Genomic DNA, 24,949 nt, shown 5'->3' on the forward strand with positions numbered 1-24,949 from the left:
TTATAAAAAATTCTTCTGATTTTCTAGATAAAGTAAAAAATGTTTCCCTACAACCCACAGGTATAATGGTTAGCTTTGATATAGAATCTCTCTTCACAAATATTCCTCTTGAGGATACACTACATGTACTTTCAAAAGCATTTCCACAGGATATAGTGAAATTATTTGACTTCATTATGCACTTGGGATATTTTATTTTGTCAGAATAAGTTTTACAGTCAAGTTGAAGGAACTGCAATGGAAAGTCCACTCTCCCCTGCACTTGCTATCTTTTATTTAGAACATTTAGGTGACATCCTTTGCTTATCCATACCCCCTTAGCCTTCATTTTGGATTCGTTATGTAGATGACATTTTTGCTATCTGGTCCCATAATGAAAACACATTACCTACTTCTTTTATCTAATATCAACATTCTATATCCATGAATTAAATTTACCATGGAAATGGACAAAGAAACTGTCCATTTTAGATATTTTATTCCTTTGTTCACCATTAAGTAAATTAATTATTTCTGTTTATCAAATGCCTACTTTCACTGGATGCTACATTCAACAGCAATCAGCTCACCATCCATCACAGAAGACTGGAATTATAAAAATCTTTATTGCGACATGCTCATACTATTTGTTCTACACCTCAGTTATTACAGCAAGAACTCTTAAACATCAAACAATATATGAAACTCAGCAGCTTCTCAGAAAGAACCATGCAACAGCTTTTTAATTCCTATAATCCTAGCTCAAATAACAAAGAGACAGTACTTCGAGTTCCATTTCCTTGCATTTCTGGCATCTCAGAATCCATTTCCAGAATTCTTAAGAAATACAATTTAGTGGCTACTCTTCTTCTTATCAACAAATTATCAGCATGGTTTTCATCTTCAAAAGATAAATAAACTGTCTCTCTAGCTCTCCCTGGTATCTACCAAGTTCATTGTGACTGTCATTGTTTTTACTTTGGACAAACTGGATGCTCTCTAGAAAAGAGAATACAAGAACACTAATCGTATATTAACAACAGTAAATCTGAAAAATCTGGCTTGGCACAGCATGGGACAGATACAGATCATTAATATCCTATGGTGTGAAGCAGACTTTCTTCATCAATGTTGGTATAAATTTGAATGCTTGCTTAAAAAAAAGTGCTGAGGCCTTGCTTCATCATCCAAACTTAAATCGGAACAACCGTCCCTCTCTATCAATGATATGAGAAAGTCTTATTTTAATCACGCATCAATATTTTTTCTTTTTAATAAATACCTAATGAATAATTAATATTTGCAGTATTTGCTCAGTTACCATATTTTTCCATGTATAAGATAAACCCTACTTTTTCGAACCCAAAATTAAGAAATCAATATTTTAAACATAAAACAGAATATATTTGATATTTTTTTTGATATTCAAAGTATATTTAGTAATTAGGTGATATTTTTAAGATACATACTAAGATGCATTTTTAGGGATGCATTTAAGATGCATTTTCTGGGCTAACTTGGTTCATGTTCTCATGGCCAACCCTTCTCTCCTCATGAAGTTGAGGAGAGAAGGGTTGCCTTCCCTATGAAATCAACAATGTTCATTTCTCTTGCAAACCTTTTTCCTCATATTGAATAAGCTTGGTTGACACACAAATCCTACTTTGGCTCTGCTCCATAATCCAAGTCTCAAACCTCTGCTCCAAGTTTGGCCATTTTGCTCGTTTTCCTCACAAGGCCCTCTTCTTTTTTGTCATTTGGAGTACTTGTTCTTCCTGTTTTCTCCACTGTCTAATCATACACTCAGTGGGAGGAGGTCCAAACTGTCTCTCTGAAGCTTTATTTCCATTATTTAAATTAAGGGGATATTTTATCCCACATTATTTATTTCCATGTTCTTTTGCATAATTGATGACTTTTAACTTGAATTTTAAAGAATATGACAGTCGTTTTTTATTTTCAGATATTTTTATGGGCTAGTGCTCAAAATATTGTTAATGCATTAACTTACTCTGCCAACAAGTTGCAGACATATGAATGCTTTTAGAGTTCTGATTGGTTTATTCAGAATCAGCCATTAATGACATCAATCAATGTCAAACAAGAAGAAGGAACAGGTTAACAAAGGCTAGTGATTGGCTGAAGTCTGTTCGCAGAGGCAAAGCTTCTTGCAGTTTTGCCATGGCAACCTCAGGCCTCTCAACCGGTTACCCCCCCCCCCCCCCCCATGTATAAGATGCCTCCAATTTTTGGTCTAAAAATTTTAGAAAAAAGTATCGTCTTATACACAAAAAAAACGGTATATTATTATTATTATTATTATTATTATTACATAACATCTCCAGGGAGTTCAAAGACTAATCGAGGGAGGGCATCTACTCTACAATTCTTCACCAACTACAATTAACCGTAACTACACTAACGCCATCTACTGCCTTCCACCACCACCACTAGTATTTCCACAGACGATCACAAACATCCATTCCCATGGCAGGATTCGAACCCGCAGCCTTCTAGCTGGAGAGCGGATACACTAACCACTCGGCCAACCAGGCCGGCCATATCTTTGTGTTGTTTTATATAATAACATCATGCAGCTCTTATTTTTTTTAAATCAATGCGTTGTTCGTATTCTACTTTGTAATTAACTATTGTCACCACTGATGATGGCCTGTAATATCAGGCTGAAATATATGGCTTTAAATAAATAGTATTACTTATTCCTTGTGTTTTTCATGTTAATTTGAAGAAACATCTCATGGCACAAATATCTCTTAAACAACTACAGCATCATCAGCTTCCAATAAACTTGGCATCCTTTTCCACTCAAGATGGTACTTCTCTTCTGACTAGTTACTTATTCTCTATAAATCCTAAATCTTGGAATACAACTCACATGTTTGGGGTGGTGCACCTAAGACCTCCCTAAAAATTCTTGATGTTCAGAAAAGTTTCAAAGAAGACACAAACTGTATCTTCAGTTTGTGTCACCTTTATCATCTCATTCCTTTTATCAATTGCATCCAGAACATCTTGCCACCTTCCTGATATTTATCTCTTGTATTATTAACAGTCTTCCCATAACTTGTTTAGCTACTTTTATACACTGCTTCATTTCTGCATATTTTCCTCTGTATTATCTCAGATTACATTACATGCTTGCTTACTTCTTGGTAACTTTCAATACATTTTCTTTTTTTTTTCATGATTCACTCTAATTTCCTCAGTCCACCATGGAGTTCTGATTTTTTTATCCTTGTAGACAAATTCCCACATGCCTGTCTAGCTGAATCAATCAGCATCTTCAATCTTCCAGTGAGCTTCAGGGTTTGACTACCGTTTTTAACTCCTTTATTTTTTCTAGTAATATTTACATGCTTAAGGTACATGAGTTTTCAGTTCACCTCTGAAAGCTACTCATCTTTAGTTATTTTCAAAACTTTGTTTACATATTTTTCTTTACATTGTAATAGTCATTTTTATCCTTCTCAGCTGAATGGTGTCACTTCCTATTTGATGATGATGATAAAATATCCAACTTTCAGGAGAGGCAATCATTTTGATTTAAATTAGGCTGATGTAACAGAGTGTCTGAACTTTCTTTGAAGAGACATTTGTGTTTAAAGTTGTCTCTTATGGAGAAGATAAGCACTGTTCCAGAGGATTTCTGTTTTATCTCAATAGTACCCAACTGTTGAGGTTTAAGGTATTTAATGTAGTACTGATATTTGCTAATCCGTTTGTCATTCTTTTGTAGTTGGAAAGAGATTAGGAACGTTGTTGTGGGAAAATAAGTGGATATCAGGTGAAATTTCCTCATATCTGAACCTATCATGCTGATAGGTTCAAATATACCAACAAAATGTATGAGATCAGAACTCTGTAGGTGTAGAATTGAGTCTAATATCTTTGAATAAGATAGGATTGTAGCTGTTTGATTCCATTCATTATAGTATCTTGAACACTAGGATAACTTCTTAATTGGCAGTCAGTTTCAAGTAAAGTGGACAGTGAGACTTGTTTGTGCCTATCATCTCACAGCAACTGTTGGGAAAGAAGTAATTTTAGAACATGTTCACTCCAAACTGTGTTTCACATATGTGTCGTGCATCTGGCAGTGACTGATTTTAATCCTTTTATTTTGCCCTATATGCTTTGTGTGGGCCTGCAGGCAGACACATTTTTATACATTTGGAAATATATATATACATAACATGCCAGTTTCAATTTTTCAGTGGAATTTTCATATAAAACTAATATTTGTGAACTGTCTTCATAGTATAGAAAATAAGTTAAAAGTAATGTTTTCTTAGTTGAAGTTTATGTATAACATTTGTTTTTAAAAATATTATGCCTGACATAAATGGGTTGGTTTCTGTGCCAAGTGAGGTATATGCAAATATCTAGTGATGTTTCTATTTTATGGTTATATCATGCACATACACGATGTACAAAAATATATATATATATATATATATGGATATACTTTTTTTCACATTACCATCTCTACTGGATGCTGTATGGTTACTCCTGTACCTCATAAGGTTTTGGGAATGAAGTCTCTATTAGAAGCAGAGGGGTCATAATTCCCTTTCCACACAGAATTATTAGGACGATCACAAACATTCATGCCCATGTTGGGATTCAAGTCCACAGCTCGTGGGTTGGAGAATGGATTCAATATGACTTGACCTACCTTATATACTGGTCTGAGTATTACTTATGTAAATATAGTTTTTATTCTTAATTCTCTCCAGTATACAGTAATCAGATATAAACGTTGTATAAAAAACCACAGTCGTTGTTCCTTTACATAAAATAATCAAATACAGGCAAACTCTAACTTACGAACATAATGAATTCCTTGACATATTCATAAGTTGAATTTATTTTTTTCTTCTTTTTCCGAACATGGATTTTAGGCCAGGTGGCCTGTTCTGGTTTATTTATTTTTTAATTAATTTATTTTTTTTATTAACATCCTAACAGAATAAATGCTGTTAGATCTGCCTGTCCAGAGGTGTTAGGTAGCAGCCCTACCACTAGACTTACCCAGCAACAAGCTAGTAACCTGCCCTGGGGAAATTCAATATACTTTCAAGTCTCATCCAAAGAAAAGCCAGACAGATTTATTTATTTTTTATTTATAAGATGTATCATTTAACTTATTAATGTATCAGTGAATGTTTGTAAACGTAGGGTTCTGTGCTTGTTAAATGAATTGGGGTCACAATTTATTAGCCTGTGCAATGTTTGTAAGTATGAATTGTTCATATTTTGAAAGTTTGTAAGTAGAGGTTCACTGGTACTTTCTTTTTTATATCATTTTAGGAAAAAATTCAAAATTGTATAATGTGATATTTCTCATATTTCAGTCTTATGGGAAGTCTAATATTCACCATGATTTCAAATGCAGATTTTTGCATAAAGCTTTGTAATTGTTTATTCCTCAAATGATTTCCAAAAACAAGGTAAGTTTTGCTAATTTTTTAGGATTAATTAGGCTTTTCTTGGATTTCTTAAAAATAAAAATTCAAAACTTAAGTATTTTCTTTCTTAGGGTTAAAGAATGGATGTGAAATCATTTTGAAATAGGCTTTTTAGAATATTTTACTGTATTTTTTGGTAAGCAATACATTTTCTAGGTTTTGCTTGTCCTGTGGAGTGTGGTGGTGATTGTGTGTATGGGGGGGGGGGTTCACTCTATAGTTTCATTAGAGTCTCCATACCTTATTTAGTTTTGACAGAACCCTCTATTTGAAAAGACCTGTGTTTGAATTTCACCTATGACAAGAAGACCCATTATCAGGTCTTTTCCAAATTTTACTTGAATCCATACAAGTCTATCAGGACTGATGGATTGAGAAAATATTTTTTGAAGAAGAAATGGTTCTGATCCCATGGTAAACTAGTAAAGAGTAAAGATTCCGAGACAAGAAAATAGAAATGAACAAAGTGATCGTTGTCGATACTATTTTGTGAATCAGAAGTAGTAGATAATATAGAAGATCATAAATATGTAAAGAAAGAAATAATTCATAAAGTATTTCTTAAAGAAATAATAAAGTTTAAAACCAAAATTCAGTTTTATCCTGGAATATTTGAGAATATTCAGTTTATTTTTGCTCCATCCTTAAAAAAACTTGTGCATTATATAATTATTACACTTTTTATCTGTAAAATTATGTTAGAATGCCATTTCCTGTGAATTTTTAAGTCTACACTTAAACTCCCTCTCCCTCTTTTGATGTAAGCATTTAATCTTACTCCAGAAACTTGTGCCATACTAGGAATAAAGAGCTTGAAAAAAGTTTTCCATAAGAATCCATTTTGTATTAGTTTGATGTTGATAGGTAATGGAGCAATGATTGATAAAAATTATGGATTCTTTATAAACTGGTTCCATGATTTTTATACTCAGAAAAATAGCTATAGATATTATTAATACTTGGGTATTTCCTGCTAAAATGAAATTAATTATGTTTCATTATTGTTTATAGGTGCAAACTCTTTAGGATATCCAGGAATTGCCCATGGCATGTTTCCAAATGGAGGTGTTCATCTAGTTGATTATTTCCTCTTTTCATGTAATACATCATTAGAGACATATCTTAAATCAAAGTATGTGGATTCTGAAAGCTCAGAGTAAGTTATTAAAACTTTTAACAAAATCCATTGGATAAATCTGATGTGCTTTCTTGTCTAGTGAACTCATAATCTTAAGCATACCGAATTCCATGTTTCTTAATATTCTTAATTTGAATTTTTTTGTGTGTATGATCATTAAACTGCATCGTCCATGATCGATTACTGTATTAATAATTCATTTTATATGGTACTCTTTTAGGAAAGATACAAAATTAATGCAAAGTAAATGTTTAATAAATGCTTGTACCTACATTATTTACTGCAATTTTTTTATCAAAAGAAGTTATCAAGAGTCGCTTGAACAGTTTTAGTTTTTTTCTTATCGGCATAAATTCTACGATTACAGGCAAAATGACTCTCCAGACTCTGCAAATATAATACATGATGGTACAAATTAAGCGGATATTGAATCCAACATTATTTCATAGCCGAATATAGAAACTACAAGAGTTTCGTGCCGAATATATAGAAACTAAAAGTTTCAGCAGATGCAAGCATAAGCAACCTTATGGGCAACTCGTAGTAAAGGTGGAGTAAGCTCCAGATCACTTTGATTAGTATTTTTCATAATGTAAAGCACATCTCCTAGAGGACATGTATGATAAATAAGCCTTTGACTCTCTCTATTTCAGTAATACATGGTGGTTGTTTTATTATTATTACTTACAATCTAGAAATTATTGAACAAATAATAAAAAAACAACTAAACCATACTATACTGACATTGGAAGTCGCAGTATCTCTCAGTACAATTTACTGTCAAATATCACAAACCTTTACATAACATGTGTTAAACCAAATAAACAGTGCAAAAACACAGTGCAGAATATCACTCATAACATATGAATGCACAGCTACTCATGACCTCCAAGCTATACACTGAATTGTGTAACAATATTTATATTAAGCATTTTGCATGTATCTGTCGGATCAGCTGTGAGCTCCGCAGAGTTAAAGGCGCATTAATCAAAACTCTTGCCGCATTAATTAAATCCCACATTAAGCAAAACCTTGTTAAGCAAGGAATACCTGTATATATTGATGTTCATGATGATTTAAGATTTAAAGGGTTTTTTTTTTTCAAGTCCTTTTATTCTGACAATCCTTAGTTCTCCAGTTGAAAATTTTTCCATAATAGTCTAAGGCAGGGTTTCTCAAACTTTTCCTACGACGGAACACTTCACAAATCCTAAAATTTTTAACGGAACACCTTGGTTAGAGTCAAGTATCATCGGTCTCGTATTCAATGTAAAGCTAAGCGCACGCTATCGCCGCAGCAGGCTGTATTCGCATCGCAAAAATGCGACAGCGCACACTACAGGCATGCTGGACCACAGTGCATCACATTGACCTTGTTTGTGACCACACGTTTTCTAGAATACGTGTGGTCACAAATACCTCTGTACTTTGCTCGCCCTCGGAGGTGTTCAACAACCGCAGGCAGCTGAATCAAGGCCAGCATGCACTGGCCTAAATAGCACAATCCACACACAGAGTGAGGAGTGCCTAATTTTCAAACATGTTTGAACTTGTCGCAGCATTTAAAACCATTCCAGGCTCGTATTAATTTTGATACTTTTTCACGGAACACTGGTGTTCCGCAAAACATAGTTTGGGAAATGCTGGTCTAAAGGATAGTAAACCTAGGTCTGTTCTGGGGTTTTCCTGAGTATTCTGGTTCCTAAACAGATTACTAGAATATTGCAAATCTGATTAAGGGAGAAGAAAAAAATTGGTTCTGGGATTATGGACCACGAATCGGAACCTGAGAGAGAGAGAAAGGTATCCAGGTTACTCAGGGAGCCAACCTTTGTACAGCTTGAGTACCAACCACTATTACATAAATTGGAGCAAATGAGAAGATTGAAACTAGTAACATGGATCAGGAGTGGTTGATGGACAGGCATCATAAAGTATTATAAGGTGGAATGCAGGTGACCAGTATTGCACCATAGGGTTCTGCATTTGGACAACTGCTGTACAACCATGATCACTCCTGAGCTCTCTGGAAGTGCCTTGTAATAATTATTTTACATAACTGATATTGCATATAGTTTGAATGAAAATATCAACTTCTTTCTTGATGATGATGATGCTCTGCTGGACAATAGTAAATGACATAGAAATCTGCTGCATGATTTGAATAGACTGACAGTGTGGCAAATGGTAATGTATACAGTTCATTTTGCAAAGTGTAAAGTTATATATTTTGGATCATATATTACAGATATGTATTATGAGGTTGATCAAATACTGTAATGTTGTGTATTTAAAGAAATAAAATTTCCTTTTGTGGAAATATCTATGCTATTACATACTGCCAAAGTTTTTTGTGTAAATCCCAATACCCACAAAAAATGCTATAAACCTCTAATAACTGCTGAGTGGATTAAGGCTAAGATAATATAAAAACTTTTTTTTTTTCCAAGTCATTTCCTCAATAAACAGAATTGTGGTTTCACACCAAATGATGGAATCGATCTAACACCTAAAAGACATTCACAAATGTCCATGTCTGTAACAGGATTCAAACCTTTTGGTTGAAAATATTGAATATGCTATCCACACAGCTGACTAGGCAGGCCAATTTAGTTTCTTGATCAATATAGTTGCTTCAGATAGTCATGATAGAATCATAGCAAGAGACTGAGCACTTCCACAACAGATACTAAACCCCGATACAAAAGTGAGGAATTGATTTTGCACCACTGATGTTGAAACATAAAAGAAGTTTGCCTCAGAATTAAATATTTTGTATGCAGTAGCACACAACTTTATATAAAAAGAACTAGATAGCACAAAAGATGTGCTGTTCAAAAAATAACACTTCTGGGTTTCCCAAGAAGTATGATTGATAATTATGAAGGTTGGCATTTTATAGCAGTTTCCCTGTCACTTCTTCAGTGATATAAAAAAGAAAATATGTTTTTAAAATCAATAATGAATGGCAGTGAGACATAGGTTTATCACTGCACCTTTGAAAGTAAATAATTGAAACAGAACAGAAATGCATCCTTACAAACCAAAAATATATATTAAGTGCAGGAAACTTATAACATCTGTGTTTTGGAAGGCAGAAATAGTTATTCATATCAAATGCATAAGAAACAACACAAATCCACATGTTTCTGTTTTACTTGTATTTTTGTGTAACGGTTCCTACTTGTTCAGTGTTTTTAGTTACACAAAAAGACAAGTAAAACAGAAACATGTGGAGCATGGAAGCTGGCACATCAGTCATTATTCAGCAGGTGTGCCCAATAGTTTGCAGAAAAATTAAAGTCCGATGTAATTAAAGATCTAATAAGTGACTTCCTAATGTCACACATAATGATTCCTTGGTTTCTGTTGAGAATGCCTTGTAAAATGATTACCATTGTAGCCTCTGATGTTGCAGGTGCTGAAGTTGTCTTCTATGTACAGCATGGAGCTCTTGTGACATTATTATTTAATGCTTGTTGTACATTTGCGTGTTCATCCTAACTCAGACGAAGCCACTAGCTTAAGTGGTGAAACTAGCAAGTTTAATTAAATAATTATTACAACCTATAAACTCAGTGTTAGTTATTTTTTATAATATAGACAAGTTTTTAATATATAATTTTCGATTAATTTATAACTTTTTTGCCCATATTTACAATGGGAAACAATATTGTAATAGAAGGAGGTAAGCCTCGTCCTCCTTTTTCAAATTTGACACATTTGAGTAATTCAAATATACTAAACAAATATAGCATTCTCCTTCATTATTGTTTGTAATATACAGTATCTTAAAACAAACACATTTTCCCCCACTCTGTGCAGATATGGTTACAATTAATTGATAAAGTATTCAAAGTTATAAAAAATTAATTGCATTAGACCAATTCAGATGAGCACACACACAAACACTTAAAACTTTCATACATCGATAAAAATGCAATCGTATGGTCAAATTGACATGAATTTTGTAGCACGGGTTGCATAAGCCACAACAGCACACCCAACCAAAACGGGCATGTGATGCCACTGATATATGCATATCACTGCCACCCACAGATGACTACAAATCTTTTGTGGTTGGCAGTTTTGTTGTTGTTGGAAATTATGTAGAAAAAAAGCAAATTGAACTACACTAATACCAATTTCATAAAATGAAATCGGTATTAGTGTCGTTCATTTTGTTCATTTTATGAAATCGGTATTAAATATAAATATAAATATTAAATATAAAAAGAACAGTTAGTCAAACATTATTATAAGTGACTAGAATAATACCGATACTAGAATAATACGACACTAATACCGATTTCATTTTATGAAATCGGTATTAGTGTCGTTCATTTTGTTCATTTTATGAAATCGGTATTAGTGTCGTATTATTCTAGTATCGGTAATATTCTAGTCACTTATAATAATGTTTGACTAACTGTTCTTTTTCTCTGTACATACACACACACACACACACACATGCACACGCAGGAGGGGGGGGTATACATATATATACAAATTATTGCGTTGTGTGTATGTGTGTGTGCACACATGCATGCATTTTCCAGATCAAATCTTATGGGAAAAATACATTATGATGTTGAACTATGTCATATTCTTCTGGCTTCTTTTTTGGGGATAATTGCAGTGCTGAAACGATAACTCAGAGATAACTGCAGTGATGAATCAAGCCTTAACATGTAAAGATAGGAAATCATTTTGTCTGTTTGGTACAACATCACTTGGACTTGTGTGCAGGTCTGGCCTCCTGATTTCCATGATAATGCTTGTTTGGTTTGTTATCCTGCAAATAATTCAAGCCAGCTGATGTCTGTTAATTGTGTGTATTCTAATGGCTGGCTTGAATTATTTGCAGGATAAAAACAATGAAAAAGGAAAAGTTGGTCCTTGTTGGGGATCTAAATAGCAGCGTAGGAAATGATTGTGAGACATACAAAAATATTTTGGGAAAATTTGAAGAAAAGAGCAAAGCTAATAATAATGGCAAATATCTGTTGGATTTCTGCTCAGGACATGGACTGGTTATTACTAACACCATGTTCCAACATAAAAATGTGCACAAATTCACATGGAGAGAAGAGGCAAGGAATAAGAAAAGTCTCATTGACTATGTTATTGTTGATAGTGATGTTTTCTCCCTGGTGCAGGACACCAGAGTGTACAGAGGATTTGAAATTGGAAGTGATCACTATTTAGTCTTGAGCAGGATAAAATTGAATTTCATATTGAAAAGAAGAACATGTAAGAAAGTTTTAAAGCGAATAAAAGTTGAGCAGCTCCCAGATGTGAACTGTAGACTAAAATACACAAAGATTATTGAAAAAAAAATAAAAGCGTTTGAGAACAGGAATCAAACCTTGGAGATTCAGTGGCAAACTCTGAAGAAAACATTGATTGATTCTGCCAGAGAGGCATGTGGTGAGGTTGTCTGCAAGGATAAAAAAATCAGAACTCCCTGGTGGACACAGGAAGTTAAAGAGGCAGTGAAGGAAAAGAAGAAAGCATATCAAAAGTTCCTGGCAAATAAGTCAGCTTGTGCTCTTAGAGAATATAGAGACAAATGCAAGAATGCTAAACACTGCGTAAAACCAGCTAAACAAAAGTCATGGGAGGACTTTGGCAAGAATATAGAAAATAAATATCAAGAAGGTGGCAAAATATTCTGGAGGTTGTTGAAGAAGCTTAGGTATGGAGGAAAGAGTGCTGTAAAAGGAGTTAGAGATGATAAAGGTGACATGAAAACAGGAGAAAAAGATATCCTTGAAGTATCGAGTAATTACTTTGAAAAACTGCTAAATGAAACAAGCAGTGATGACAGCACAGTGGTAAAAAACACTGACCAGGCATGCAGTCAGGAATACATATCCATACTTGAAGTAGAAAAAGCCATCAAAGGCTTGAAATGTGGAAAGGCAGTAGGAGTAGATGATATTCGACCAGAAATGCTGAAGTACGGTGGTATAAAAGTCTTACAGTGGCTGCACTGCATAGTTCAGAAAGCCTGGACAGAGGGACGAATTCCCGATGATTGGAGTAGAGCTCTCATGGTACCCATATATAAAAAGGGAAATAAAACTGAATGTGAGAATTACAGAGGTATTTCCCTACTGAGTGTTCCTGGCAAGATCTATGTAAGTATACTTGAGAAACGGTTGAGAAGAATTGTGGAAGAAAAGCTGGGTGAAGAACAAGCTGGATTCAGGCCAAATCGAGGCTGTCAGGATTCAGATCTTCACTTTACGGCAAATAGTCGAGAAAGCATGGGAATATAACAAAGATCTGTATTTAAGTTTTGTAGATCTGGAAAAGGCATATGACAAGGTGCCAAGAGAGAAGCTATTCAATACGCTGCAGTTATATGGTGTCGATGGGGCATTATATCAAGCAATACTTAGTCTTTATTTGAGTTGTAAGTCAGCAGTTAGAATTGAAGGAAGTACAGGAAGATGGTTTCATGTTACATCTGGTGTGAAACAAGGATGTACATTATCCCCTCTGTTATTCATTATCTATATGGATCACATTATGAAGGAAAGTGGTATTAAACCTGATATCAAAATTGGAGATGTTAATGTCAGCTCTTTGCTTTATGCGGATGATGTTATACTTCTAAATAAATCCGCTACAAGTCTGCAAGATTCTCTGACTAAATTCAATTGCTGTTGTAATAGATATGGTATGAATGTCAGCAATAAAAAGACAAAGACAATGAAAATAGGCAGAATCATTGAAAATGTCAACTGTGTTGTGAATGGAGAACCTGTGGAGCAAGTAAAACATTTCAGCTACTTAGGCACGATTTTTACTGAAGATGGTAAATTAAATATGGAAATAGACAACAGAATCAGCAAAGCTGGTATGGTGGGAAGTCAATTGAATAAATTCATATGGAATAAGAGAGAAATTAGTCGGAACACTAAATTAGCTGTATACAAGACAGTGTTCAAACCAGTTTTAACTTATGGATCTGAGAACTGGGTCAGAAGTAAAACACTTGACCAAAGACTAGAGACTGCAGATATAAGAGTCCTGAGAAAGATTAGAGGCATGAACAGATGGCATCAATGGCAATATTATATTAAAAATGAGGATATCAGGAAAGAACCTGGCATTGTCAGCATCCAGGAATGCGTTAGCAGAGCTAATCTCAGGTGGTATGGTCACTTAAATAGAATCGGAGAGAAAAGATTAGCAAAACAAGTGTTCTCTTCCATGGTTGGCAGGAAAACGACCCAGAGGAAGACCGAGATATAGGTGGATTAATAATGGTACAAAGTGCCTTAGACGATAGAAGTATAAGATCTGATAATGTTGGAGTCTTGACAAGTAACAGGCTGATTTGGAGGAAAATTGTAGATAGGAAGTTAGTAATGATGTAATTTTTTCATGTAGTACTATCATGTCCTATACACCCCTTGAGGGTACATGGCAGGAATTTGATGATGATGATAATGAAATTCTGAGTTGGCAGTAGGGAAAACCTGTTACTCCAATATGAGACTGGCTAATTCATCTTCAGTTTAAAAGCCCTGATGAAGGTTCATGTCCTAGACAGGATTCGAACTCAAGTTTTTCCAACCAAAGGGCATCGTCAAAACTGACTGAGCTGTGGAGGCCAATGATGATGTTTAGATTATCATATTTTAGCCAGTTAGATCAGTATCTGTGTATCAAGATGAACATTTAAACTATGTTAAGTTCCATGAGTCAGAACAATTGGGACTTGAAGAATATGCTACTACCACCGGACAACCAATCCTTTGGAAGAAAATTAAGGTTCTCCAAAATAGTAATAATCTCTTAGAACATTTATATAAAGAAATTATTAATTATATATAAAAGAGCCAAAGGCTTCAATTCAGTGACAAAAACGTGTTGCACTCCCTAAAGGGTCAGTTGTTGTAACACTATCCAGGTATTTGCTTACGCTTGGACTCGCCAAACTTTATATATTTAATATATTCGGCATGAAACTCTTTGAGTTTCTTATTCGGCTGTGAAACAATATGGGATGTAATATCCCTTAACTTAAATATATAAAGAAAGTTGTGAAACCTTGATACATCGTCCAAATCTAAATAGAAGTGATGGACTTTAATTATCCCTTTTATGGAAGTAGTTCTTCTTCACAAGTTCCAGAATTATTTATTTTTATTTTTTATTTTTTAATCTCTTGTTAAAGTTATTTTATTAGAACACTAATGTATTTAGACCATGTCACTCTACGTCATGTATGTGCAGTTCACACATTTTCATTGTTGAATCTACCAGTTTCTGTTCTAGTTGTTTAATATGAAAGTCATGCTGAAGATGCTCTTGATACTGGGCAAAAATTTTATGCTAATAAAAATTTACAGAAGTAAAATCAGTGTTATGTTTTGCTAAGACAAACAATATTTACAGTATACTTAGAAGGATGATCAATGAGTCAAGGATCAGCATTATTGGAGAGTGGTTAGGGTTATCTGATATTCTGGCAGGCATAAGATTATTTTATGTGAGATCATTAGCAATAGCAAATGTCTTGGTATATTGATCTACCAGATCAGTGCAGTAGATTTGTGGAGATATTAAGATCAACAAGCAGATGACTTAACTATTACGGAAGTTTCTTTTATAGTGATCAGCACACTTGGGTATACATATGTGTGTATTTTGGGTAATATAGCTTGTCTTTTTGTATATATATATATGGGGATGGGGGGGTTGGAAAGTTCTGATAAACACCTAGAACAAAAACGATATTAAAGCAACTGATATAATCACAATCAAGAACATACTAGTAGCAGAGTTATGAAGGTAACTTATGTTCTTATATCCTCGTATGTTGTATGTTCTTTTTTGTGGTTATATCAGTTCCTTTAATATATCATTTTTGTTCTAGGTGTTTATCAGAACTTTCCATACCCCCCTCCATATGTACTTCAGATGATGACCTTAATATAAAGGACAAAACATACAGTAATTATTTACTAAAATAAAGAGCCAAAAAGCTTCAGTTCAGTGATGAAAAAATTATAAAAATCAAGTGGATATTAAATCCAGCATTATTTCAAAGCCGAATACAGAAACTATATAAGTTTCATATGAAATTTGACCAAAGAGTTTATGGAAATACACTTGCCACCATTTACAAGTTGCCCTAGCTGGACCTTATAGGAGACACGATCACTATACCCAAGTGTCCATATATATGCCTCCTATTGGTCAATTTTGATAAGGTGTCACTGGCCTGACAGCTGTTTCAAACTGGTTGGTTTTCATCAGAGACCAGGCAGTACCTTAAGAGAGCAAAAACTCTCTTTCATTACTAAGGAACTTGAAACGGTGGAGAGGTGTATTTTTCGTAAGTGAACTCTCAGTCGGTGCGTAAAAGCATTTACTAAAATAAAGAGCCAAAAGGCTTCAGTTCGGCGATGCAAAAATTATAAAAATCAAGTGGATATTGAATCCAGCATTATTTCAAAGCTGAATACAGAAACTATAAAAGTTTCGTATGAAATTTGTCTTCTATAAGGTCCGGCTAGGGCAACTTATAAATGCCAGCAAGTGTATTCCTGTAAGCTCTCTGATCAAATTTCATACAAAACTTTTATAGTTTCTGTATTTGACTTTGAAATAATGCTGGATTTAATATCCACTTGATTTTTATAAATAGAATAATTGTATTATTTTTTTTAATATTAAATTAGTTATTAATCCAGCATGGTGGTCAGCTTCATACTTTATTATAATGAATATTAGGAACGTTAGAGTAGAGAAAATTAATATTTAAAGAAAAGGAATCAGAAAGTTCAGAATGGCAGTTGGCCTTAGAAGAGCAATAGAGACAGCAAATGAATTTGATAGAATAGGACAGAGATTTTAGCTAATTCAGATCAAGATCAAATTCATTGTGGCATGGGATCATTAATTTTATTAGGTAGCAGATGATTATCACAGTCCATTATAAGGAGTTTGAATGGCTTTCTCTGCTCACTTAAGAGATATGAATTTAGGCAACAGATCATTTTCCCAACTCTTATTAGTTATTGTAAATGGCATGAGAAAGTACTAATCTTTGGTTTTCAGAGCACGTCTGGATCATCTTAACACTTAGCTGATTAATGTAATAGGTTTATTATCATTATTTAGGCCTCCAAGGAGTCCAAAGACTCATCACGGGAGGTCTTTGCTAGGAAACACAAGTCTATCAAGACTCAATGTCGGAGGTCCCTCCCAGGAAACACAAAGTCTATCATACCGCTCCTTAAACTCATTGACCGTTCTCGCTCTCACTGCTCCATCAGGCAATGCATTCCATGGTTCAACTACCCTTCATGCAAAGAAACCACTCCTCACCCTCTTGCTCACAGTTTCCTTTCATAATTTCCAGGGATGGCCCCTTGTCATCACTCCTTCCCGCTGTTCAACCAAGCGAAAGAACTCCCCTTTAACCTTTTAAACTGTTGAGAGTTGTAACCAACTCTTAACGGTGTAAAAGTCTCAATCATATCACCTCTCCTTCTTCTATCCCCCAAACTCTGCAGTCCACATTCTCTCAGCCGATCCTTGGGAGCAGGCTTCTTGTGTCGGATTATTATTGAAAAAAAAAAATCCCTTTTCAATCCCTTTTCACATAGGAAATGAGCTTGTGGACAGAGGTAATTATAATGCATATGAATGTCAAATTAATTAATTTTAGACTTTGTAAGTTCTAAAATGCAAAATCTTGCTTCCTTCTCAAATGACAGTTAAGCCTTCTTATCCCTCATACTCTTCCATTTTCCATCTCCTTCACATTCAGATGATATTATTAATCATCGTGTCATCTGTAACAATTATATTAAAATTCTTACTGGCGACATCATTTATGTTAATCTCTCTCTGTTAAAGAGATTTTTTTTTTTTAAACTGATTGTTAAGTAAATATACCGCACTTCAATCCATTTGGTACGATGACTTTTTTAACTCTATTTTTTCTTTTAAAATCTAGGAATTAATTGACCTAATACCAAATAAAAAAAATATATATATATATTTAATGAAACTAAATATATATAAATACATTGTAAATAAAATTGAATTAATAATTATAAAACTATTTGGATCCAAGGCCTTCTAAAATAAAACTATTCTTTATTGATCTCCTTATCTTTAGAGGATAAAGTCATACTCTCGCAACAAAATTCCTACACACAATAAATGTTCATTAAAGTCAATTCTCACAACAAAATTCCTACACACAATAAATGTTCATTAAAGTCAATCTTTATCAGGCCTTCTCTCAAAATGTTGAACTTCTTCACTTCTTTGGGACTATGCAGTGTCTCCTTATTTAGCATATGTATTTATGTATTATGTATACATATGTGGGGTGCTTAAGGGTCAAAGCTGTATAACTGAGAGGAGACCTCTACATAGCCTTTAAAGGAATGCGGAGAACCGACCAGGGCTTCTGACCTAATGTCCAATCCTCACCTTCTCGTGGTGCACCCTGTTGGGTATCTACTTTGATACTGAACGAACGAGGATGGGCTGGCAATTTGGGATTTAGCCGACCAAATTGTATTCTTATTGGTTGAAACCAAAATAAAAAATGAAAAAAAATGATGGTACAACATGACAAAATTTCATGCCGGCTGGGGCTTCGCCCGGTTAAACAAGGCCCCCGTTGTTTTCGCCAGGGAACCAGGGCGAACAGCGAAAAGTCAGCTACTGGAACAAATCTGAAAACAAACCCCAACTCAACATCACCAGAGTTAAAGATCGGTACTATCAACGTAAGAAGCCTGAATGGCAAAGAAATGGAGCTAGCTGAGGAATTAGATAAGTACCAGATCGACATAATAGGGGTGACTGAAACAAAAAAGACCAAAACTGGTGAGATCTTTCTGAGCAATAAATACAAAATGTTATATTCAGGCAATGACAATCAAGGAAAAGAAGGAGTAGCCATAGTATTCAACACAAAATACGAGGCTAATCTTCTTGAATGGCAGTCAGTCTCAAGTAGAGTAATGTGGGCAAATATGAGAATGGGGAACTGGACAATGAGACTTATTTGTGCCTATGGTCCCACAGAAGGTTCTACTAAGGTAGAAGTGGAGGAATTTTTTGAGGCTTTAGAAAAAGCAACTGACACAATGAAAAAGGAAAAGTTGGTCCTTGTTGGGGATCTAAATAGTAGAGTAGGAAATGATTGTGAGACATACAAAAATATTTTGGGAAAATTTGGAGAAAAGAGCAAAGCTAATATTAATGGCAAATATCTGTTGGATTTCTGCTCAGGACATGGACTGGTTATTACTAACACCATGTTCCAACATAAAAATGTGCACAAATTCACATGGAGAGAAGAGGCTAGGAATAAGAAAAGTCTCATTGACTATGTTATTGTTGATAGTGATGTTTTCTCCCTGGTGCAGGACACCAGAGTGTACGAGGATTTGAAATTGGAAGTGATCACTATTTAGTCTTGAGCAGGATAAAATTGAATTTCATATTGAAAAGAATAACATGTAAGAAAGTTTTAAAGCGAATAAAAGTTGAGCAGCTCTCAGATGTGAACTGTAGACTAAAATACAGAAATATTATTGAAAAGAAAATGAAAGAGTTTGAGAACAGGAATCAAACCTTGGAGATTCAGTGGCAAACTCTGAAGGAAACATTGATTGATTCTGCCAGAGAGGCATGTGGTGAGGTTGTGTGCAAGGATAAAAAAATCAGAACTCCCTGGTGGACACAGGAAGTTAAAGAGGCAGTGAAGGAAAAGAAGAAAGCATATCAAAAGTTCCTGGCAAATAAGTCAGCTTTTACTCTTACAGAATACAGAGACAAATGTAAGAAAGCTAAACAGTGTGTAAAACTAGCTAAACAAAAGTCATGGGAGGACTTTGGCAAGAATATAGAAAATAAATATCAAGAAGGTGGCAAAATATTCTGGAGGTTGTTGAAGAAGCTTAGGAATGGAGGAAAGAGTGCTGTAAAAGGAATTAGAGATGATAAAGGTGAAATGAAAACAGGAGAAAAAGATATCCTTGAAGTATGGAGTAATTACTTTGAAAAACTGCTAAATGAAACAAGCAGTGATGACAGCACAGTGATAAAAAACACTGACCAGGCATGCAGTCAGGAATACATATCCATACTTGAAGTAGAAAAAGCCATCAAAGGCTTGAAATGTGGAAAGGCAGCAGGAGTAGATGATATTCGGCCAGAAATGCTGAAGTATGGTGGTATAAGAGTCTTACAGTGGCTGCACTGCATAGTTCAGAAAGCCTGGACAGAGGGACGAATTCCCAATGATTGGAGTAGAGCTCTCATAGTACCCATATATAAAAAGGGAAATAAAACTAAATGTGAGAATTACAGAGGTATTTCCCTACTGAGTGTTCCTGGCAAGATCTATGCAAGTATACTTGAGAAACGGTTGAGAAGAATTGTGGAAGAAAAGCTTGGTGAAGAACAAGCTGGATTCAGGCCAAATAGAGGCTGTCAGGATCAGATCTTCACTTTACGACAAATAGTCGAGAAAGCATGGGAATATAACAAAGATCTGTATTTAATTTTTGTCGATTTGGAAAAGGCATATGACAAGGTGCCAAGAGAGAAGCTATTCAATACGCTGCAGTTATATGGTGTCAATGGGGCATTATATAAAGCAATACTTAGTCTTTATTTCAGTTGTGAGTCAGCAGTTAGAATTGAAGGAAGTACAGGAAGATGGTTTAATGTTAAATCTGGTGTGAGACAAGGATGTACATTATCCCCTCTGTTATTCATTATCTATATGGATCACATTATGAAGGAATGTGGTATTAAACCTGATATCAAAATTGGAGATGTTAATGTCAGCTCTTTGCTTTATGCGGATGATGTTATACTTCTAAATAAATCCGCTACAAGTCTGCAAGATTCTCTGACTAAATTGAATAGCTGTTGTAATAGATATGGTATGAAGGTCAGCAATAAAAAGACAAAGACAATGAAAATAGGCAGAATCATTGAAAATGTCAACTGTGTTGTGAATGGAGAACCTGTGGAACAAGTAAAACATTTCAGCTACTTAGGCACAATTTTTACTGAAGATGGTAAACTAAATATAGAAATAGACAACAGAATCAGCAAAGCTGGTATCGTGGGAAGTCAATTGAATAAATTCATATGGAATAAGAAAGAAATTAGTCGGAACACTAAATTAGCTGTATACAAGACTGTGTTCAAACCAATTTTAACTTATGGATCTGAGAGCTGGGTCAGAAGTAAAACACTTGACCAAAGACTAGAGACCGCAGATATGAGAGTCCTGAGAAAGATTAGAGGCGTGAACAGATGGCATCAATGGCAATATCATATTAAAAATGAGGATATTAGGAAAGAACTTGACATTGTCAGCATCCAGGAATGCGTTAGCAGAGCTAATCTCAGATGGTATGGTCACTTAAATAGAATGGGAGAGGAAAGATTAGCAAAACAAGTGGTCTCTGCCAGGTTGGCAGGAAAACGACCCAGAGGAAGACCAAGATATAGGTGGATTGATACGGTACAAAGTGCCTTAGACGATAGAAATATAAGATCTGATAATGTTGGAGTCTTGACAAGTAACAGACTGATTTGGAGGAAAATTGTAGATAGGAAGTTAGTAATGATGTAATTTTTTCATGTAGTACTGTCATATCCTGTACACCCCTTGAGGGTACATGGCAGGAATTTGATGATGATGATGATGTATACATATGTTTAGCATATGTATTTAACTTGCTCCACATGTGGAAATTTGAGTCAAGAAAGGGTTTATTCAAAACTACAAAACTGGCAATTATGACAAACTTAGGAGGCAACTTGGAGCAGTGCCATGGTATAAAAAACTACATGGAATGAATGTCATTAAGTGCATGGAAAGTGGTCAATGAATGTTTGAGCAAGGCAGTATCAGTGTGCATACCCAGGATCAGGTAGATAAAGTAGGGATTAAATGGCTGACTAACAATATAAAGCAGGAGCTGCAAAAAAAGAAAGCATTATGGAAGGAATATAAACAGCAAGGTGATCAGCATGCCCATGAGCAATATAAAACACAAGCAAGAAGGGTAACTAGTATGTAAGTAAAGGTTAAATCAGATTTTGAGAGAAAATTAACTAAGCAGGCCAAAGTTAATCCAAAGGAGTTTTTTGGCTACATAGCAAGTAAGAGAAAGAATGATTATGGAAAGATAACTTTACTCAGTGCTGAATGTAGGAAAGTGACAGAAGCAGAAGAAATAGTTCAGTTACTAAGTGATCACTCTGCAAGAGTATATCATCCAGGTGGTGACTTTACAGTTACCGAGGTAACAGTGACTGATGTGAGTAGGTAGAGGAACTGGAGGTATTCAGTATATTGAAAAATATCAATATGAATACAACAATGGGCCTGAATGGTATGCCAGCTCATGTGCTATGAGAATGTGCAAGTGAACTGGCAGTGCCTCTGACACAGTTGTTTATACTAAGTTCTCAGCTCTGGCAAGGTTCGAAGGGAGTGGAAAAAGGGTAAGGTAGTTCCATTAGCATAAAGGTGGTTCTAAGATAGAAGTATTAAATTATAGACCAATTAGTATCTTTGGAGTAGTGGTTAAAATATTGAAAAAGTTGGTTAAAAGTGAAATTCAGGAATGAGTGGATTGGAATATGATACTCTATAGGGAGAAGCATGGCTTTGTAAAAGGTAGGTGCCCCAGTTATTTACTCACATTTTATAATAAGGTGACACTAAAATTGGATAAAGGAAATGACTACACCACAATACTGCTGAACTTTGCAAAGCCATCTGACAGAATTTCAAATGGAAAAATATTAAGTTGGAGCAAATGGGAATGGATATAAGGCTGGTGGGAGGGGGGGGGGGGCTGATAGACAGACATCAGACGGTAGTGTATGATGAAGTGGAATCAAGGCGAATGAGGGTAACTAGTGGAGTGTCCCAGGACCAATACTCTTTAATTTGTATATTAATGATATAGCAGAAGATTTGAAGGGAGATATTCAATGTTTTCTGATGATATGCAAAACTAGAGAGGGCAGTAATTGATAAAGGTGATGTAGATATCTTACATGATGCTTTAAATAAATTGGCAGTGTGGGATTGTCATTTCAGTGTTGCAGAATATAAGATAATGCACTTCAGGATGAAAAGATTGCACACTTCATATAATATTAATGGTGTTAAATCTGGAATGAAAGGTTTAATTTATTATTAGGCATTTCATTTGGGATTTAACTAAGATGCCAAAATTCCCTAAAAGAAATGCTTGTACATAGGTATAAGTGATTTTGTAAATAATGTAATAATACTTTCTTAATGAAATTTTGTACGCATCATATTGTAAACTGTCCTGTAAATAACAGACAAGAATCATAAAAGTCTTTGTAAAGGTTACATTGGAACAAGAAAGTTACAGCAAAGTTCACATTAGTTTAATCGGCTTATAGACATAACCCCAGGCAGCCGCGATGCGAAGTCCGAGGCACGTGCAAGGCACCCATGTGGGAGACATATCGGAGAGAAGATAGCACGGAGTGCAAAAAGCTTAGGTACCATCAGTGACATAGTAGGGAGAGCAGCCACGAGTGATATAAAAGATTTGGTGGCGCGAGCTCGGAGCTTTTTTCTTGGTTCGTGCCTCCCCCCCGGTTTTGGGTTCCAGTAGAAGTTGTTCGTGCGGACTGGAAGAACGATGGTCAACGATGGCCACGCAGTCAGGTAGCGGTCCGGTCCAGGCATAGCAGCGGCACAGCTAAACAGCCAGTGAAGACCGCAGCTTTATGCAGAACCACGCGCACCCATCTGTCAGCGTAGCATCGCAATCATCAGCACAGGAGTGATTCGTGAACGTAATCACTAGTTGGCAAAATCGGAGGACAACAGGTAACAGATCGAGAAAACTAGCCGAGAGGAGTCAGCAAAGATTGATCGAGGGGAAATTCCTGCTTAGTCCACTTGGTCGGTAACGTAAAAACTTTTTTTTTTTGTCCATGAAGCTGTGAACAGAGCTAGGAAGAGTTAAAGTGCTAATATAATATGTGATAGGATTTGCTAATATATGACAGGACTCTAGTACTTTAACCTGTGGTAAATTGTTGTAATTCTAGAAGTATATTGTAACAGATATTGTCCTTGAATCATTTTCGGTGTGTTATAATCTAGTCTTTGGATTGAGTAGTTATTCACTTGCATAGCTGCGATAAGTGAACGAGAATAGGACAGTTTGATTTGCTGATGTTTTTAGTGTAATGCATTAATTGTAATTAGATCTTGTCTGATAGATGGGTGTTACCTGCAGGAACAAAATTTTTATGTTTAGAATAACTTTGATTACTATGTACAATATCTTAGAATGAATAAACATTCTTGTTTTCTTTACCAAAGTAAATTGCCTGATTTCTCAAACCAGTGCACCACTTGCTTAAATTAGAACCTGTATAAAAAAATTTCAAGCATGGGGGGACTGGTTATGACTGCTAATTGAAGAAAGTAATTTAAGTGCTTGTTGAATACTAGATTCTAACAAGGTCGTGTGACAGCCTGCGTGTTAACTCTCTGACATGGAGATTTCTCTTGTATAGGAATTAAGATGGCGCAGCTTCAAAAAATAAATTTTTCTTAATTCTGAAATGGAGTTAACTCCAGAATTGCAACTAAGGAAAATTGGCCCAAGCCTGAGGCATTCTCTTTGTTTGTAGGATTTGTGCACGTGATCTATTGGAATGATAGGCCACTGAAGGAATAGGTTTTAGTTAAGATACAATACTAAGTAAACGGATGAGTGATAATATCATAACAAGTGTATAACAAGATAGTAATTAAGATAATAAAAATAAAATAAATAAATATACACTTAAGAGAAAGAAAAGATATAACAATGGTACTAATTTACAAGAAATTGATGAGGCTAGGGATCTGGGGGTGATGGTGGATAGAGATTTGAAATTCAGAGGACATATTTCAAGAGTTTGCAAAATAGTTCTCAGATGATTACTTGGATGTTGAAGAATACTTTGACATGTAAAGATAGGGATGGTATTATTCCTCTTTATAAGGCTATGATTCAGCCACATGTTGACTGCTGTGCACAGATTTGATCATCTGTATTTCTTAGGGATCGGGAGGTGGTGGAGAAGATTCAGAGACAAGTAACCAAGCTTATAAGGATAATGAGGGGATAAGATTGACACAAAAGAAATTTTTCAATATATGAAGAGTGGGGGGGGGAAGAAACAAGGGCTAACACTTGGAAGTTGTTTAAAAGTGTGGTTAGTAAGGGTATACAGACTAGATTCTTTACTTGGAAAGTGGTAAATGAGGGGAATA

At 35.1% G+C, this 24,949-nt stretch overlaps 1 protein-coding gene across 4 annotated transcripts in view; it reads left to right on the forward strand.

Moving 5' to 3' along the window:
* Positions 1-24,949, forward strand: part of Coq9 (ubiquinone biosynthesis protein COQ9, mitochondrial) — a 192,355-nt gene that overhangs the window by 23,889 nt on the left and 143,517 nt on the right. For all 4 annotated transcript variants that reach the window (XM_090401194.1, XM_090401196.1, XM_090401195.1 and 1 more), the window contains exon 3: positions 6,480-6,624. In XM_090401194.1, coding sequence (XP_090257320.1) covers positions 6,480-6,624 — 145 coding nt within the window. The remainder of the gene's footprint in view (positions 1-6,479; positions 6,625-24,949) is intronic.

This window comes from Typopeltis vanoorti, chromosome 12, assembly GCF_054136105.1.
Source record: "Typopeltis vanoorti isolate ZY-2024b chromosome 12, IOZ_Tvanoo_1.0, whole genome shotgun sequence".
NCBI classification, from domain to species: Eukaryota; Metazoa; Arthropoda; class Arachnida; order Uropygi; family Thelyphonidae; genus Typopeltis; species Typopeltis vanoorti.